Here is a 19,210-nt window from a genome sequence, read left to right on the forward strand (position 1 = left end):
ACGGGGCCGAAAGGCACCAAGGGTGGGCCCAGCCTGGGAAGGGTGCTTTGGCATTGCCCCCAATCCCGCCACCCCAGCTGGCTCTGCCCAGGGAGGCACCTGCCTCCCAGCCCCGTGGCCTTGCTCCTCACCCCTCAACCTCCCAGTACTGCTTGCTCCTCAGGAGGAGGTAAAGCAGCTTTTACTCGCCTTAGCAGGTAAGTGGAAAAGGCAAGAGTACTTTTAGCTTGTTCCCTTGGCAGATGCTGGCTCCGGTGTGTGTCACGAGGTGATGTAGGTTCATTCACACTTGGCTTCCTGGGGGAGAATCTTCTAACTCACTGGGGAAATCTTCTTGACCCCATTAAGCTGTTTCAACTCCAAAGAACACACAACCACAGCCACAAGTGATGGTTTTTTTTTTTAAAAAATGTATTAAGATGTGAAACTTTATTGTAAACCATTGTACAATGTTAAGTACATCATCTTCCCTTTCATTTCAAAAACGGGTTTCTGTGAGTCATCACTGATTAAACACCCCCACCAGAAGGGCAGTGGAAATAAGCCACGGTTTGCTCACGTTGGTCTGAGTTCTAAGAAACATCATGAAAAGAGAAATCAAATGAAACCAACCCACCCACCTAGCCAGGAGCTCAAGTAGCTGACAGCCATTGGACCAGAAGTCCCTCACCAAGAGCAAAGCCCTTCAGAGCTGCCAGTGCCGCACAGGGCAAAGCAGAGAGCTCTCCACTCCTGGCTGGAAGTGTGTGCAACATCTCAACGCCAACCCTACACCCTACAAGGTGGCTGCTTTGGCCAATGAGAAGTTCCTAGAGCTGTCTATGTTGGCCTGGCTGTGAAAAGGCCAGTGAGTTGTTGTCTGGAGGCCAGAGTGGGCTCCTGGGCAGCTGACAGATGGGGCCTCTGTGCTGCAGGCCACAGGACTACACTGCCTAGGATTTGAGCCTTATCTTTTCCCTTTAAAGGCATGATAGGACAATACTCGCCTAGGACTCCCTGTTGCCAGGAAGGGGCACCAGTTAAAGCTTGAGGCAGGAGGCCACCAGCATGCCTGTGGGTTAACTAATGGGCCACGGGCCCTTATCTCGAAGGTCTTCTGAGCAGACCAAGAAGCCACTGCGGCCCAGGATCTCACCAACATCCCCCTTTGCCACTGTCCACATGCCACTGACAACAAAAGGAAATAAGGCCAACAATGATTCCTTCCATTGAGATGTGACAGTTTTACCTCATCAGGTTATTTCCATCAGTTACAAGAAACTTGTTCATGACCTTGACTTATAAGCTTTCATCATGCATGGCTTGGCCAAGGTCCACTCTTGGACAGATCAGATGGATAGCACACAATGTCCAGTTGGTGTCTCATGGTTTCTCAAGCACAGTGACACTTGCCATGTGGCTGGGTAAAGAGCTGTACCTCGTAAGGCACCTTGGGGCAGGTGGAGAGGAGACTCATCCCAGGGAGGGAGGGAGGACAGCTCAGGGGAAGTTCTGACCATGGTCCTCTGCATCTGGTCTCTCCTGGGACAGTGTACCACAGAAAAACCCCCAGTGACTGCAGGAAACACTCCAGGGAATACAAACTCTGTGTGTGTGTGTGTGTGTGTGTGTGTGTGTGTGTGTGTGTGTGTGTTATACACCCATGCACACACACACACAGGAAGATAAGGCCAAACAGGCAAGGCCACACTGTCCAGTCCCACACACCACAAGGCCCTCTATGATTAGACACTCATCCCCTAGTCAGCCAGCTCTATGACTGTGGCTCAGAGACTAAAGCCCTTATTGAAAATCAGGATACAGGGAAAAACCACCACTCACTCTCCACCACTTTGTCCCCCAAACCCACTGCCCAGCAGGCACTGGGAAGGGCCTTTGGAAGAACAGATTGTCGAGGCTTACATAACCCCTACTTTCCATCTTTCATGGACTGTGTCTCTCCCACTCGCTGTGCCTGGAGCTCAAGGCTGAAAGCACATCTCTGATTCTGAGCTCAGTAAGGTGCAGGAAACAGCGATGGGCACAGGTTGTTCAGACAAAATGAAACAGGAGGGAAAAGTACAGGGAGCCAGCAATGCCACGAGGGGCTGATGTGCAGCAGGCACAACGTCAGTTCTGGTCTTCCCCAGCACCGATTCTCCAGGGCAGACACCTCACCGTGGCCAGGGACGGGAGGGGGTTAACAGCCTAAATGAGGGCAGAAGCGGATACAGCCTCTAGTCTTGCACGCAATCTTGCCTCCTGCGGCAGATGCCCACTTTTGCAGAGTCGCTGCTCACGGCAGTGACAGGTCCCAGTTCCTCTCAGCCCTCTGGGTCCAGACTCCCACGGGAAGAAGGGCTGAGAAGCCCACTCCCCCTGCCCTGCCCCTGGGTGGGATGTGAAAGGTGAGGCAGGCCCAGGGCTTAACAGTTTGGCTCCCACGCTACAATTCAGACCCAATCTACACAAGGGCAGCACTTTTGTATGTAGGTCTAAAAGGAAGGTTCTGGACCAGGTGGCCTCTCTGCACCTATCTCACTTCCAGCTCCCACCTTAGTGGTGTAGTTATCTATTCCTTAATTTCTGTGGCTGCCTCTGGGCTGTGACAAAACCCTGGCTGCTCCACCGTGCTGCTTCCACAGTAGGACAAGTGCCCAGGCCAACTCATTCCACTGTGGTCAGCAGACTCCTAAAGCTACGGGGGCCTGTGGCCATGCTGAGGAGTGGGGCCGCTCCCCAGGGAGGGCACATGGGCTTAGAAGCACCTCGCCTACCTGTGGAGGCAGATGGTAAGCTCTTGCACCTCAACCTGCCCCGTCCCCAGCTGCCCTGTATCTTTGAAGGACGTGAGAAACAGGATCACTGGGCAGGCAGGGGTTCCTCAGACTATTGTGCAAAACAAGGGGATGACAGTAAGACAACAGGCAGAGGGCAGCCTGGGAGGAAGTTCCTGGGGCTGGTCCAGCAGCTGGTTCTGAAGGCTGCACCAGTGGGAGGCAAGGAGGCCCAGACTGAATTTTAAACTACAGATTTGGAGGCTCTGAAGAGAGACAGGGAACACACAGGGCTGGCCTCGAGGTCTCAGTTTCTCTGGACACAGACCTCTTAGGCTCTTTTCTTGGTCACATTTAACTAAAACCTCTACCTGCCAGCAGAAAAACCAAGCCACTGGACAGAGCACTTCCTGTCCCACACGCACCAGGGCCCTAGCTCGACCTTCAGACCAGCTGCCTCCCAGTCAGGCCTGCCCTACACAGACTCACTGGGTTTGTTCCTTTCAGATAAGGCTTCATTTCCCTTCCTGCTGAGACCATTTACCTCATCTTATCGCAGATTGCCTACAAATATTCCAAATTAACAAAACTCTTGACTTTTTCTTCCCACCAGTTCACATCTCGTGGAAGGCAAACAAACCCATTTCTTTGGGGATTAAAAAGAGTTTTTAAATACAATAGTATGAAAATATAACTTAAAAATATAAAAGTCAACAGCGTACGGAAGACTTAAAAAAATCTATGTTTTGCCCATTAGTCCCATAGGAAATAAACACATACTCAAAAAACATTAACACTGTGACAGCTCATAAAACCGGCTTTAGAAATCAGTAGTTACAAAGCCATTTCGAGTAAGAAAGCATTGCAGTTCCAACTTGGTCAATGAGTGACTTTTAGCCCCAAACGTGTTATGTGTCCACGCGCCCAGAGCCTTGCGGAAAGGTTCTGCCCACAGCCTGTGTGTGTGCGTGTTTCCCTCCTCGATGCCACCCAGCCAGACACAGGACGGGGCTTCTGGGTCCCTCACAACACCGTCTGGGACAACGACAGACAGACAAAACGCCTTGCTTGCATATTTGGTCAGTGTTTGTAGTGCAACTGAGTGGGAGCCTCCGGCTGCCGCAAACCCCTCGGCGCCGGCCCGTCCTCCCTCTGTCGAGTCACAGTAGTCTGGGAGCGGGCGGAGACGGCAAGAGGGGCGGAGGTAGAAGAGGAAGGGCAGGGAGGAGGGAAGGAAGGACCCGGCAGCCGGCTGGGCCCCCAAACCTGACCCCAGCGCAGGAGTGTGTCACACGGGCAGCCCGAAGCGGTGCTTCTTCTTCTTCGCGGGCTTCAGGGGGGTCAGTCTGCGCAGGTCTTCCTCTACGTCAGACTCCTCCATCTCGTCATCGGCCGAGATCAGGATCTGAGGAGGGGGGCGGGGGAGGCACGGTCTGTGTCACCACCAGCGGTGCCTTCTTCCTCTGCCCTCCCTCCACCCCAGCACCAGGGTGCCGACCCCTGTAGGAGGCCTCTGGTCTCGTGTTTCTTGAGGAAAGGGTGATGGGGAGGCCCCTTTACAGAGTAAGACCACCCCAGACTTCACTTACTCTCAGGATATTCACGGGCTACTGAAACCAGCATCGAGTCGACATACCCGCCTCTCTGGAGTGCTCCCCACTTCTCCATCCAACCTCTGGCTGGAACGGAACCCCAGTCAGAGCAAACTCAGCAAGGACCCACAACCTAAGGTCATCCTGGCAAAAAAGCCCAATCTTGACCAGGGGCATCACAAGTCTTTGAAGTTGCCTTCAACAAAGCAAAAGCAAACAAAAGAGTCCTCTTTCTCAAGAGGAAAAGAAAACATCTGTGGAGCACATACGAGGCAGGTGGGTTTCAGAGCAGCTGCTTTAAGCCAACTTTGTAACTTGTGAAGACAAAAGGAGCCCTTCACTCTTCTGAATCCCTGGAATGACTCGGCCATGGAGCAAGGGCATCCAGGGCAAACTCACTCACTGCCAACCTGCCACACCACTTGCCTGGCTCCGCAGACCTCTGGGCATCACAGAAGGACAGGGACAGTTGCAGCTGTACAGGGGACCATGAGCTCATGCTCTCCCGGGGGTAGGATGGGGACATCACCTCTTCCTGGACCACTCCCTTGGTGGCTCCCAGATTAAACCTTCTCTCTGGCTCCCGACTGCCTGTACATGTGTGCCCCAATCACAAAGCACCTTGCCTGTCTCGCCGAGACCTTTGCCTGTACCTCATTTCTTGTCATCCCATCCTACCCTGAGGAACACAGGCCGCTCTGGCCATGATGGATTTCACATTGCCCAGATGCCATACCACATGAGCACGACTGCTCATGAGTCATTGCTTCTGCCTGTAGTGCTGTTTGTCATTCACCCAATGTTCACCAGGCTCTTACAACATGACAGGCCCCGGGTCGGATCCTAGGCACCCCTAGAGAAGACATGGGCTTACCCTCTGTCTTGCTCTTCTACCCAGCTTCCAAAACTCCCTCCAGGATGCCCCCAGGAGTTAAACAAACTGTTCCAGGGTCCTCACAGGGCTTTTGTTAACACCTCAATCTCAAAACGATCAGTCTTACAGAGAGCTCTTCAGACACGTTCACCTCATGCAGTCTGAAGGTCTCTCAGGGAAAATGTCACCTCAGCCATTTCTGTAGCCCCACCCTGGGGGCTGACAAGGCCCTTTGAGGAGGCAGCCTTGGCCTCACCCTGCAGCACACAGAAGTGCAGGCTGCCCAGGGAGTGTAACTTTGCCTCTATGCTCCTAGTTATGACCACCAGTCTCCTCCAAGTCCAAACCCTTGAATGTAGGAAACCTGAAAATATGGGAAGGTGAGGTGCCCTGGGAAGGTCTGGTTACCCCTACGTTTTAGACTTTTCTAGTGAGCTCAGCCAACACTTCTGCTGCTCTGTAGTGGTGGGCAGGGATTCAAACACCTGAATGCTTAAAGGTCAATGATCAGGCTCAGGAGAGTCTGTGCCAGCTTCCCTGGAAGGAAAGGCAGGGAAAGGCAGCCCCTCCCTTCCCTGTCTTCCTCCACTGGCGGAGGGATTGGGGAGGGACTGTCGGGGCCCTCACCACACTGGGTGCTCCACCTTCCTGCCCTGGGAAGGCCAGGGGCTGCAGGGATGGGTCCCTGCCAGATGGAGCTGTCAGCCTCTTCTCCCTCCCCCTGGCTAGTGCTGAGAGGACCAGATGCAAACAGAGACCAGAGACCTCCCTGGGTCGGGTGGTAGCACGGGGGCTCAGCCCTACCTCAGACTCTGACTCCTCGTGGGATGCAGCCCTTCGGTAGCGGACCTTACTCCCATTCCTCGAGTCCTGGTTGGCTCCCCTTTCTTCTAGTTTAGCTTTCGTCCTCCCCTTTCTCATGAGGAAATTGTCCACTACCCAGAACATCAAAGCCTGTGGGGGAGGGAACCTGAGCGTTACTCCGGGATAAGCCGTTTGTGAAAGCAGAGCAGACCCCATCGGCATGCCTCCTACCCGCTCCAGATTACGTCCAGGACAAGGGAAAGAAAACCCTCATCCAGTCCCCCTGCTCTCACAAGCTTTCAAAGAGACACCCACTCTCCACTTCCTTTGTTTCTACTTTCTTATCAGAGAACTGGTAAGAAAGCCCTGGCCCTCTTCACCCCGAGTGGTGGTGACTGATGGGGACAGCCTGCCTTGAGCCTTTGCCTTAGCCACTAACAAGGTCTCTGGGCTCCTGGTTGGGGCTCCTTCCACGGGCTGAGCGGCTGGCCTGCATAGTCGGCCACGTCTGTCAGCCCCAGGTGCCTGTAGCATTTCTTCTCACTGTTTCCTAAGTCTAGCCAGTGTGCTTGTGAGTTTTTCTTGGAGCTCTGTGTAAACGACAGGGATAGAAGCCTGGCATCCTGATCTAGAAATCCTTGTCATGCATGTGGTGGGCCTTGTTGGTGGGAGGTCCCCTGGCAGGGAGGGCAAGACAGTTCCCGGGACCCTCCATCTTGCACAGGGGGCCTGGAGCATGGGGTGTGCCTGTTGAGAAAGCAATCCTGCCATCTTCACGTCTGGAGTGGGGGTGGGGAGAGGGCAAATGCTCACACAGAGGGACATGGGGGCCAAAAGGGGCTTTCTCTGTCAGACTCTGAACTGTGAATGGGACACTGGAAGGCAGAGAGCACGTGGGGGTAGGAAAATGCAACATGGCACTGACATTGACAAAGAAGGGGACGATCAGCATGACGATGGCCAGTTTCAGGTCTGGGTTTTCAATGGGATTCAACAGGGCCACCTGTAAAGAGAAGCAGACTCCGTGAGGTAGGGAGACACCACAGGGAAGGCACCTGAGGGTGGGGGTGGCGGCACGGGTCAATCCATGAGGCCCTGAGCAGGGCGGCATAGCTTAGACCACAGTCCCCCAAACTCTGATGGGTAGAGCACCTCACGCCCAGGGCTGCACAGCCCGTCCCGAAGTGTGACTGCTAACAAGGCAGGCCAGGGAGAGCACTTGGAGCAGTTAGGGCTTTCACAGCTTGCCCAGGGCTGTGGACTCAGGAAACGTAGTGGGCTTACAACCACACACCAGGAGGCATGGAGGGTGGGGAGGCTTTGGGGAGATAGAGGGAGCGAGGTCAGTGGATGCTCATTACAGACACTAGCAATGAGGCGCCAGGCCACTTTCTTAAGAAGTCCTGCACCCCAACAACCTCCCGAAGGACAACAGCTCTGAAAAGCCTTGGTTTATTTTCTTAAAAAATAAAAAGCAGATACAAATAAAACCAAAGGAAAGCCAAGTTCTGAGCTACTTGTTTCCAAAGGCTCTTTGGCTGGTTTCATGTGGCCACATGGAGGAAATGGGCACCGGGGCCAGAGGGCAAAGCCAAGGGAACCCTGGGAACAACGTGCAACCAGGAGCTTCCTGTGCCACCAAAGGGCTCAATTAAACCACTGGCAAAGACGGGTGCGTGAGGACATGTGCAGATGTAGAGAACACCCTCCTGAGGGTTGCAGTCATGAGGCCTAAAGACCGCATCAGCCAGTAAGCAATCCGAGGGCAGGGACTCTTACTTCCATTATGTATCCCAAGGCTTAATCTAGAGCAGATGTTTGCATGATCCAAAGAGATGGAGGCTAAGTGGAAAAACAAGCTCCTGCTCTCGACAGGTGGCCCTATCACGTGGAATCCAGGCTGCATTCATGCAGGCAAGAAAGAAAGAAACAACAAATTTGGTTTTCTAATAAGGTTGGGAATGTGTGGGAGGTAGGGGAAAAAGTACCACCTTGCTTGGTGTCCCAAGGAGCTGGTAGAGAAGGGACAAGAGGCAAACCTTTTTCCACTGAAGTATGAGGAGGACGATGAAGACGACAGACTTCTCAAAAATCATGATCACGATGTAAAGAGCACACTGCCCAACCCAGGCTCCACACTGCAGAGGGTCTCCTGTGGGGACAGTGGGTGTGCAGTCACGTGGGGCCCGGACACCACACCTCTGTCCCGTACCCACCGCTGTGAGCCCTCACGCCCCCAGCTCACACCAGAATGCCAGCTCTAAAGCCACTTAATGAGCCCTGAAAGCACCAAGAATCACTTCAGCGCAAGTAGACAAATGTGAGTGTTTTAGACAAAATCAGAGAATTCCTAATTTGGAGATACCAGCGTGGCGTTTCTTTCAAGAGATTCTAAGATATAATTAAAAAAACTAAAGTTAGTAAGTGCTCCCTGCTGGGGCTCGGAGAGCTGGCTCTTTTTGTCCACTGGCAGAGCTGTGTGAAGCAAGACTGCTATTATTATCCGTTGTTGATTTTTCCAGTGACTGTGGTGCCACCCATCCTTTCCTCCATCTGTGGGCTGGCTGATGTTTGTGACTGTGATGGCAGCAGATAACCTCTTTGCTCATCTGCTACCCCCACCTACCCTCCCCGGCTGTCCCTGCCGCCCTCAGCCCTGAAGGCAGAATTCGGACTGGAGGGATTCTGATTCTGTCTACACAGGGCAGCCCAAGACAGCTTTGGCTGGGGACAAAGAAGAAAAGTGGGCAGCCCTCACAGCAAGGGGGCAGCAGTGAGGGGCTGTGCCTTGGGGCTGTGCCAAGGGTCCATCTGTGATCCCATCAGTCACCGTGTTTGAGAAATGGAGAAATCCCAACAGTCCAAGCTGGGGTACACGCAGGCCCTGGAGGGCCTCCAGAATGTTTCAACAGGGACTAGAAGGAAGGGTGGAGGACCAGTCCCAGGGAAGGATCTGTATCCTCAGGGACAGGCAGAACCCACAGGATGGGCCTCCCGGGGAGCCACACATGCCTCCCCAAAGTGGGAGATGCAGGGAGAGTGGGGTGGGGTCCCCCGGGGCCGGCTCTGGGAGCTCTGCTGCACTTGTATGACCACCGCTGACCAGAAGAGCAGGGTAGACGGTAGCTTTTCAGGGGAGGCAAAGGCCCTAATATAGGCAGTGAGAAGAGAACGTGACCCAGAGAGAAGGCGCCAGCTTCTCGTTGGAGTCTATGGTTTCCGTAGCCATCCCTGTCACAGGCCCCAGCCCTGCCAGAGCCTGCCAGTGGAAGAGCAAGTGAATGCCTTCACGCAGCTGTAATGGACACAACATCAGGCCATTCCCTTTTCTGGAAAGCCTCGGGAGAAGGGTACAGAAGGCATGCAGAAGAGCCAAAGGGCCTTCCTTTGAGCTCGTTCTGTCTACTTTCACTTTTGGGATTAGATGCAGCTGAGCCAAGAAACCACTTCAGAAGCACAATCCCTCCTAGCCAGACTTTTAATGGAGTTCTGTAATCCCCTCAGTAAACTACGTGACCTTACTGAGAAAAGTTCTCAGAAACAACCAATCAAAATATTTGTTAAAAATCATTAAGATTGGAGACAGACCACTAGCAGGCAGTATCTCTGAATGGGGACTGCCGTGTTTAAAGTCAACAGAACAAGGGGCCACACTTAATGTCAAGAGAAAACCCACTTGCTCTGTGTGTCTGCTCCCTCTGCCCTTCAGCTTGAGGTGACTGACAAAGGGGGACGTGTTTTCCTCCCTCCCCTCGTGTTGCCCCCTCAAAGCTTAGCTGCAGCTGCGGCTTGTTTCATTTACATGCTTTAATAAAAAACATGGTGGAAAAAAATGAAAAAAAACCTGTGCAAACCTGCTCCCACACGTCCCTTCCTCTGCTGTGTCCGGACCACATGCAGCCCCAGCTGGAATTGGCACATGTGCGGTTTGTTTTTCAGATTTGTTTCATTTGAGAGCCTTTCAGACGTTCCCCACTGTCTCATCGTTTAAAAACAGACACGTCAGGCATTCTCGATGTGTCCTGCTTTTTACCACAATGGACAGCCTCAGGTTCACACATGGGTGTTTTTTTGTTTTTTTTTTTAATTTTTTTTTTTAATGTTTATTTATTTCTGACAGAGAGAGAGAGACAGAGCATGAGCAGGGGAGAGGCAGAGAGAGAGGGAGACACAGAATCAAAAGCAGGCTCCAGGCTCTGAGCTGCCAGCACAGAGCCCGATGCGGGGCTCGAACTCACAGACCGCGAGATCATGACCTGAGCCAAAGTCGGACGCTCAACCGACTGAGCCACCCAGGTGCCCCCATGGGTGTTTTTTTATTGAATAAGTTCCTCAGGATAAATCGCAGGAATAGGGGACAAACGGACAGAACATGTTTGTCTCTCAAGGCTTCAGGAAGGGACCATTAGGACAGGGGCAGGCAGCAAAACCCACAAACCACTGGTGCCCCTGGGGCAGAGACCCCACTTTCAGAGCTTCCGCTTGGGGAGAAGCTGCCTGGTCATCTGACTGTAAGCACACCTGTCACCTGGATCTCGTCTCACCCCTCAGGGCCGCGTGGCTGATTCCTCAAGTCCCAGGTGTTTCTCAGCAAGTTCACCCTCTCCTCTAGGGACAAAGGAAGCACCTAGAAAACAAGCCCTTCTTCTTCGCTTAGCTGAGAAGAGAGCTCTGGGGCTTACATGGAACCATGGCCTCAAGCAGTGGGCTGGTCAACAGGTGCAGGAGACAGAATAACAGTCCCACAGAGAGACCACATCCTAGTCCCAGGAACCTGTGCGCGTGTCAGGTAACCTGGCAGAGGGGAGGTAGGTCGCTAACCAGCCGATTCTAAGAAAGGGAGAGCATCCTGCAGTATCCAGGTGGGCCCAGAGTGCTCACAAGGGCACTTCAAGCTGGAAGGAGGTGCTGGAAGGTCAGCGTGATACCGCGTGAGAGGACCGGTTGCGGGCCCCTCGGAGGGAGGAAGGGGCCACGACCAGGCAGTGCAGGCAGCCTCTAGGGGCGGGAAAAGGCAAGGACACGGGTGCCCCCCTAGAGACTCCAGAAGGAACCAGTCCTGCCGACACCTTGACTTTAGCCCAGGGAGGCGCACGTGGGATGTCTGAACTACGACTGTAAGCCACTAATTTCCCGGTAACTTTTTATAGCAGCGATAGAAACCGGTAACATGGACAGAAACAGAATGAGGTAACATCACATGCGCTGTCCTCCGTCAGCCTAGGGAGGGAGGACTCGGGATGGTCCTGGATAAGGGGCAGCTACATCTGGAGACACCCGGCTTGAAGACTTGGGTTCCTAAATGCAGTGGTGGGAAGACAGGACTGCACGGAAGCAAGCAGCTCAGACAGCTGCTGCCTCCCCGACGCACTGGGGATGGGTGCAGTGCCTGCTGTGACAGGGCCAGCCTGGCCTCCCCTCCCGCGAGTCATCAAGGGGCCATGGGTGCACCTCCCACAGCACTGGTCACCACAGTGCAGTCCAGAGCCCCGCCTTCCGGGACGGGTCTCAGTGGCAAGCAGTGAGCAGCACCGTCCTTGGAGTTGGTGGGAGAGGAGACCCCCCCCCCCCGCCCCCCGCCCCACCTCAGCTGTGCACTGGCTTGCTGTGTCACTTAACTTCTCTGGGCATGAGCCTATAAATGAGGATGGCACCGCTGTGGTCCGAGTGTGTCCTCTAAGCTGAGGAGTCATGACTCGGGGCTTCTCAGAAGCCTTCTCTTGAGCCACAGGAGCACACACTGTGTGTCAGACACTATCTTTAAGTCCATGACTCACCAGGCATTGAGTAACGGGGCTAAGAAAAGCCCTCCCCTGAGTTCATCTCCCCTCAATGGAGACAAACAATTACTTAAGATTTCTAGAAATACCCAAGGCATTCAGAGCCAGCTCCATGAATCGGCTCCTTTTACATGTTGGTGCCTTGTGAGTTTTCAGTCATCTAGGAGTGACCGGCCCTGAGGCCCAGACCCAGGAGCTCTGTGGAAGGTATGAACAGGAAACAGAGTGGAGGTGCAGAATTCCTTCCCTTCTGTTCTGTGTGTGCCCCTATGTGGCCAAGGCCCCGCTGATGCTGTTCCCACTGAGACCAGGAGCTCCTGCTCCCAGACAGTAGGGACCAGCTATGAAGGTGGTTCTGAATTCCCAGGGTGTGGCAAGGCCTGAAGGAGGCACCTGTCTCTGCAGCCCGGCTCAGGCCACAGCCAGCCGCTTCCCTGGGAGTACGAAGTTGAAGTCAAGGGCAATGTGTTTGTGCTGGGAGACAGCCTCAGGGGAACTTCCTGCCCAGGCCATTGTCCCTGGGGCCTGAGGAGAGGGGGGTGGGTCAAAGATGAGCCAGCAGCCAGAGGTCACCTGTTTTAAGCCACGTCTCTTTGAGGGAGGATGCACCTGGTGTCCCTGGTAGCCGTATGTGCCAGAAATCGGTGGGGGCCAGCCTACTGTCAGGAGACAGCAAGGCAACTTGGCCCCAGGGAGAGGAGAATCCTCCATCCTGCCCCTGCAGCCCCTGTAGTGAAATGGCCCAATGGCAGGACAAGCACAGACATGCGGCACAAAGAGGGCCAGCTCCCTACTGAGCACCTCCCAAACCAAGAGCTGTCCCTTCTCTAACGAGGTGGGCAGGCGGTGTGTACTCAGTGGGAAGCTCGGCACAGTGAGGTGGCCTTACAGCCAGCAGGTGTGGCCTCCAGTGCCCTCTGGTGGAAGAGGCCAATGCTGTGGCTCTCCCCGTGTCCAGGGTCTCTTGGCTCCTGTGGTCTAGTGGCAGTGATGTGCGTACCTACCCACCTCAGACGTGTGGCACTCAGATACCAGCAGGGGACCAGAACTGGCCCCACAAGCACACAGAGGAGACAGTCACCGGCTCCTGAACCCTTGAATCCACTGGCCTGGAGGGCTGTATGGGACAAGGAGCAGAGCCCCCTCTAGGAAGCACCCCCCACACTCCATACGACGTTACCAATGTCCGTGCTACGTTACCATATTCGCCAAAACGCAGAGACTCCCACTGCTGCCACTCCACCAAGACGCTGACAGCACGCACGCCCACGTAGATGAGCAGCATGCCTACGGTGGCGTCCAGGAGGAAGTTGATGAGGTACCTGGGAGGAGAGGACATAGCAGCACTGTCAGGAAGCAAGAGCCCCTGGTGGGCCAACTTTAAGCCTGATGCCCTGGTACTTTGGCCTGTTCTGGGGCCCGTGCAAGAGGCTGCGGGGCTCACTTCCAGGAACCCCAACGAAGCCTCCCCACGACAGTGTGCTGACACTCATCAGGGACAAAGAAACTTGGAAGACCTCAAACACTCCCAGCAAATAAAGACCTCTCATAAGACAGAGTGCCTGGAAACAGCAAGGGAGTCAGCAGGGAAACAGAACTTAATTCAGTAAAAGAAGTCTGTTCCATGACACTGTTCACATCCTGACGGTCCAGTCCACCCAAAGCCCTGAGACAGTGCTCCTGTTCCAGGTCAGGGCCATGTGGCCCTTGTTCATCCCCATATTTCAGATTCAGAGCCTACCATGGAGGCAAGTACAAGTACTTCTAAGGAGTAGAAGCTTTATTCCCATGGAAAAGGCACGATGACGGGAGAAGGAGAGGAGGAGGGTCGGAAGAGCACTCCCACCTTGATCATGTGTTCTTGTAAGGTCTGTTCCCATGTATCTGATACGCACCTCTTCCCTCACCAAGGAAAGGGCCTCCCTCGAGGGCCTGTACCCAGATCTTACTGATCATAGGCCCCAGTTCTCCACACAAAGCAGGAGACAGGCCATCACTGGGTCAGGTACAGCCCTCTGGGATGCCAAGTGGCTCGGAAAGCCTTCAAAGTAGTGCCAGATGCCACAGATCAACTGTGACACTTCCCACTTTCTGAGGCTTCAGACATTTTATGCAGACTCATAGCCCCCACCCTAAGATAAGGCCCAGGCTTTGGCGATACGCACAGCACACTGATACTGGAGGGGCGCCCTGGAGTGGCAAGAAAACCAGAGGGGAAGGTGGTTTCTCCCGTCTGCCCTTCCTCTTTAAAATCACAAGGGGTCACTCTCAGACCAGAGACCAAAGCACAGCAACTGCTTCCAAGGCAATTTCTCCAAGTTCACAGCTGGCCCTAAGCTAAACTGCTCTCGGACGCTTACATCTAATTGGTTTCAAGTGGTTCTCACATCTGAGGCTCACCCTGAAAATAACAAGAACACCTGATACATATATACACGTCAGTTCATTCATTCCCTCACCAAATATTTATGCCTACTGTGCGCCAGGCCCTGGGAACAAAGACAGAAAGCTCCATACCCTCTATCCAGCACAGATGAGACCGGCAGACAGCAGTGGGCCCCGAGCCAGACTGGCCAGCTTCAAATTCCACTCTGTCATTACTGAGCCGTGAGAACTTAACTTACATCCTCTCTGTGTGCCTCAGTTCCCCAAGCTGTAAAATGAGGATAACCAAAGTATCTAAATTGTAGGGCAGGATCAAATGAATTAACACATGTGAACAGTGCTTGCCACCTAGTAGATACTACACAAATGTGTTGTCTGAATCATAGCTCCTCAGAGTCACGAAAGCTTACCCCCTCCCCCCCCCACACCTGGCCAACAAAGCTGTCCAGAGGAAGGAGCAGAGCCCCCAGCACACGGGACCCATGCAGCCACAGGGAGCAGTTGTCTCCTTCTGTTTGAGCTTTCCCTGTGCTGGGGCCGGCTTCCTTTCCGGTCTGCAGACTCCCATGATGCCCCAGGGCCAGCCCAACCCAGCCCACCTGTAAAAAGTCACAGGACAGAGCAAGGATGGTAGGACCTGGAACAGATCCCAGGGCACATGCAATCTACTCCCCAAGCACCACCTGTTCTTGTCCCCACTGCTGGGGCTCTCATGCCTTTCCTAAGTTTTAACAACAACTTCCTCTAACTGAACTGTTAACTTCCTGAGAAGTGCCCCACTGGTTGGTTTCCAGTGGCGTTTATACTCATCAACTCCTGAAACCTTCATAGGAATCCTGGGGATCTGGCAGGACACACAGGACAGGGGAGCAAACTATGGCTCAGTCTGGCCTCTCAGGCAAGTGCCTTCACCATACCAAGCTCCATCTTGGGCCTTTTCTCCTCCAGGCTGAGCACTCAAGATCGGTCAACAGCCCTTTCTCCATCCTGGCTATGATTCAGTTTGTCAATGTCCCTCTTAAAGCTGTATCATCTTCTTTTTGCAGACGGGCAATGGAGGTGCTGCAAGGGAGAGTCCTGCACATGGCCGAGGCTACACCAGGAGTTAGGTTAGAGGCTCCTGTGCAAGCAGCTGGGTCTCAGTCTATCCTGGTCAACAACATCAAGATGATTAACAAGATCAGACAATGACTCAAGCCTGCTGGGGGACTCAAGAGTTGGAAGGACAAGGCCCTTTCCTAACCATCTCCCCTACAGAAGGGTCACCTTTCTACTCCTCTACTTTGTGACTACATACACCCAAACATCCAAACAGATCACAACCTGTCCAATTCTTAGAGAAAGATTCCGGGAGACTTCATAACTTCCTTCTGAAATCTAAATCTACACAGTCACCAAGGAAGGAGCCTTAAAAGAATCTTCCAGTCCAAATGTTCTTAAATACACACTAAACCTCTTGGCAAGGGACTCACCAGCCATCCGCCCTGCTCTCTCAGAGGCAGGGGCAGGACAGGGGTGGGGGTGGGGGTGGTGGTGGGGCGGGGAGGGGGCAGTGTGTTCCAGGCAGAGGGCAGCATGAGCAAAGGCACAGAAGCAGGAGGTAGCTGGTGGCGTTCAGGGCCACCAGCACAGCACTGGCTGGAGCAAGCCTGAGCCAGGAAGGTAGGAGATGGAGCCAGGATAGGGCAGGTGAGCCTCCTTTTCCACTCGATCTGCCAGGAGAGGCACAATTTGGGGATTCAGTCAGATTTCTTGGGGTGGGGGATTGTGTGGAAGGCACACACCGCAGGGATGTGCCGGAACAACCTGTGGTCTTCAGGTCAAAGAGGTCAATGATGGTCAACAATGGCTTTGACCCTGAGCGGGTGGCACCACAGAGGAGCCCTTGTGTGTCCAGTTCCAGCAGAGATACTCCTTCAGGGCACGATGCCATCCTGCCAGGGACTGCTCCCTGCCAGGAGGCATGAAAGTACCAGAACACCAAGCGCCAGAGTTCTGATGAGGCGAAAGCCAACGCGCAGGGCAACCGTAAGCAGGCAAAGCCCTAATGGTCAACTGACAGCTGTGTTTGAGCAACCACAGGGAGCACATAGAATATGGTCATTTGGGGGAACACAGAGCACAATGGGGGGTTGCTCCCTCCCCAAGCTAGAGGGAACATGACTGGTGGCAGAAAGCAAGACCAGCCTACAATTTCAGTGGACGGGTGGGTGATGTTTGTACTGGAATATCAGCCACTTACAGTGAACAAGGGTCCTCTTCAGTGAGATCTGCTAGGTACACATTTGCAAAGTGGATGAACAGCATTCCTATGGCTTGTTTGGAAGTGTCTAAAAACCTGCACAAAATAGGATCAGCACTTGTTATCACCCCAATAGGAGGGTAATATCCAATTTAGGGGAAATGAGAAGTCTGAAACAGGAAGAAAGCTAGCAGGGAGATCTCAACCTCACCATTACTAGTCACCTCTTCCCCCGGCATCAGCACTAACTCAGGCTTGGCATCTCGGCTACCTTTTGAACCCTTCAATAACACTAAAAGGCCACTGATGTATAACATCATAAATAATGTATAAATCCCTAAAAGGCCACTGATGTATAACACATGTTTAAACATATATTTAAATTAGGTGTGTTTACTTTTTCATTTTTTGTTATTTCAAAATGCTCGACCATAGCTTTGCGATGAAGTCCAAGGTGCCTCTGTTTTAAAGAGCTCCCATTCGGGGAGCCTGAGTGGCTCAGTCGGTTAAGCGTCCGACTTCAGCTCAGGTCACGATCTCACGGTCCGTGAGTTCGAGCCCCGCGTCGGGCTCTGGGCTGATGGCTCGGAGCCTGGAGCCTGCTTCCAGTTCTGTGTCTCCCTCTCTCTCTGCCCCTCCCCCGTTCATGCTCTGTCTCTCTCTGTTTCAAAAATAAATAAACGTTAAAAAAAATTTTTTTTAAAAATAAAGAGCTCCCATTCAACCTCACTCAGAGCTAAATGCTGTGCAAGACTAACAAGACGCCCAAATCCAGCACTGCAGCTCAAACTCTAACGACTTCTGGCTGCTGCCATTTATGCCCTGGGCCAGCCTGGGGTGGACAGATATTTTCTGTAAAGGGCCAGAGAGTAAATATTTTAGGCTTTGCAGGCCACTGTTTGCAGCAACTGGTCACCCCCCTGCCACTGCAGTGTGAGAGCAGCTGTAGAGCCTGCCATTCTTGCAACCCTTTATGAAAATGGACAGCGTGCCAGATTGGGCCTGTGGGCTGTAGTTTGTCAACCCTTGGGCTAGATGGCAGGGTGTTCGTTCTGGAGATACTATGTTGCCCCATCCATGAGGGGTCTTTAGTTTCTCCCCTGCCACGAACACCTCGAAACCACAGGTAGTCTTTGGATTGCAGTCAATCTCCTGGTCTCCCAGGCTGGGCATCCAGGGTTGGGCTAGGCCACTGAAGGGAGTGGTGAGGGGCACACAGGCACGGACCATCAGCCTTGGGGTCTTAGGGCTGAATGGACTTTGGAGATTATCCAGACCAACCCCGTGACTGAAGCTTGAAAATCATTTCCTGAAATAATGGCAAAGTAGAAGTCCCCCCTCCAAAGGACAATGTGTGCCCCACAGAGTGCCCCAGCTCCAGACCCTCCCCAGGTCCCCCAGCCCAAGCTAGATACCCAGATTCAAGAGAAACCGACCGGGGAAAATAAAAACAAGAATGATCAACATTCACAAATAATGCACTGCAGATCAATAAGGAGATGCTTAAAATGTTGTAAAGGGCCTTTATCACAGTGATTTATCTGACGTCTTCTCTGGAGGGGAAAATGGGTATTTTGTTAGCACACCTGCAAGCCTAACACAGCCCAAGAAAGTCAGCTTCTTGTGGACATGTTGTTTCGAAGAGCTGGCTGTCGCCTTATTTTCTGGAGTTTTGTCTTTGGAAGCCGTGTCTGAAGCTTTACGCTCCTTTTATGAAGGAAAAACTGCTACCACAGGGTCATCCTAGGACTAGGAAAGACTAGTTTTGGGGAGAGAAACATATACATAGTATATCTGAGTAATCTCCAAATATAGATAATGTTCTGCTCACACACACAGACTACAGAATCTGAGGATTTATCACAATCTAACACCAGGGAGACATAATTAAAGGGACTTGCAGCACACAGTGATATATCTGTCTGATCCTCCATTTTCTAAAACTGGCCAGCGGTGTGATGATAGACTAAAGGCAAAGCTCAATGTTATCTGGAGAAATAGAAGTCTTTCATATTACTCGTAGTTCCTAATGATTGATTCAACTAAGGGATCCTAACACTTTATGTTCTGGAGAACCGCTCACATTGCCCCCTGCCCTCCCTGCAAATAAACCCCAAATAGCCCATGGCATTCTAGGAAGGTGTTAATATTTAAATACGCACCATATCCTCCACGGCCGTCTCTCATGCTTTGGCTCTCTGAAGCGCTTGACTGGAAGAAAACACACACCATTCAGCGGCTTTCCACAGCGACAACGAAGCAAAATGCATTCAACAAGTGGGGTTATCAGTACACTCGGGGTTGACACTACTAAGTTAAGGTACTTGTTCTTTTAACATGTGCCAATGCACAATAAGCTGTGAAGGTCACTGAGGCCCCAGGCCCTGCACTGGCTGCTGACCAGTACAGACTCTTCAGAACTGGACACTTATGAAGAAAGACTCCTCACAATGTGTGGAAAACTGTGTTTTCTTCTCTTTTGTGATGAGGTTCCCTCAGGGCCTGGAAACCACAAAGTGGAATGCAGCTACCTCCAACTTCCAATTTGCTCTACATGATGACAAATCCATTCATCCACCCATCTAGTGGCTGGGCCACTAGCCAGGCACTGAGACAAAGGCGAAGGCAGCTGTCCAGCAGGAGGGCAGGCACGCAACCATATAGTGAGGCAAGTGCTAGAGAAGAGGTATGTCTGAGGCAGAGTGAGGGCATGAGGGAAGGATGACCACATCTGCCTGCCTGGGAGGGCCTTGGTCAGGAGACACTTCACTGGTGCG

General features: G+C 52.8%; 1 protein-coding gene across 1 annotated transcript in view; it reads right to left on the bottom strand.

Annotated features, from left to right (window-relative positions):
- Positions 1-414: 414 nt before the first annotated feature.
- The window catches only part of STIMATE (STIM activating enhancer), a 54,118-nt gene continuing 35,322 nt past the window's right edge, over positions 415-19,210 (bottom strand). Inside the window, exons 2-8 of the mRNA XM_060631279.3 lie at positions 18,596-18,644; positions 16,434-16,529; positions 13,007-13,128; positions 8,066-8,178; positions 6,952-7,029; positions 6,027-6,176; positions 415-4,161 (exon numbers count right to left, since the gene is read on the bottom strand). Coding sequence (XP_060487262.1) covers positions 4,045-4,161; positions 6,027-6,176; positions 6,952-7,029; positions 8,066-8,178; positions 13,007-13,128; positions 16,434-16,529; positions 18,596-18,644 — 725 coding nt within the window. The 3' untranslated portion in view covers positions 415-4,044. The remainder of the gene's footprint in view (positions 4,162-6,026; positions 6,177-6,951; positions 7,030-8,065; positions 8,179-13,006; positions 13,129-16,433; positions 16,530-18,595; positions 18,645-19,210) is intronic.

Source organism: Panthera onca, chromosome A2 (assembly GCF_046562875.1).
Source record: "Panthera onca isolate mPanOnc1 chromosome A2, mPanOnc1 haplotype 2, whole genome shotgun sequence".
Classification (NCBI taxonomy): Eukaryota; Metazoa; Chordata; class Mammalia; order Carnivora; family Felidae; genus Panthera; species Panthera onca.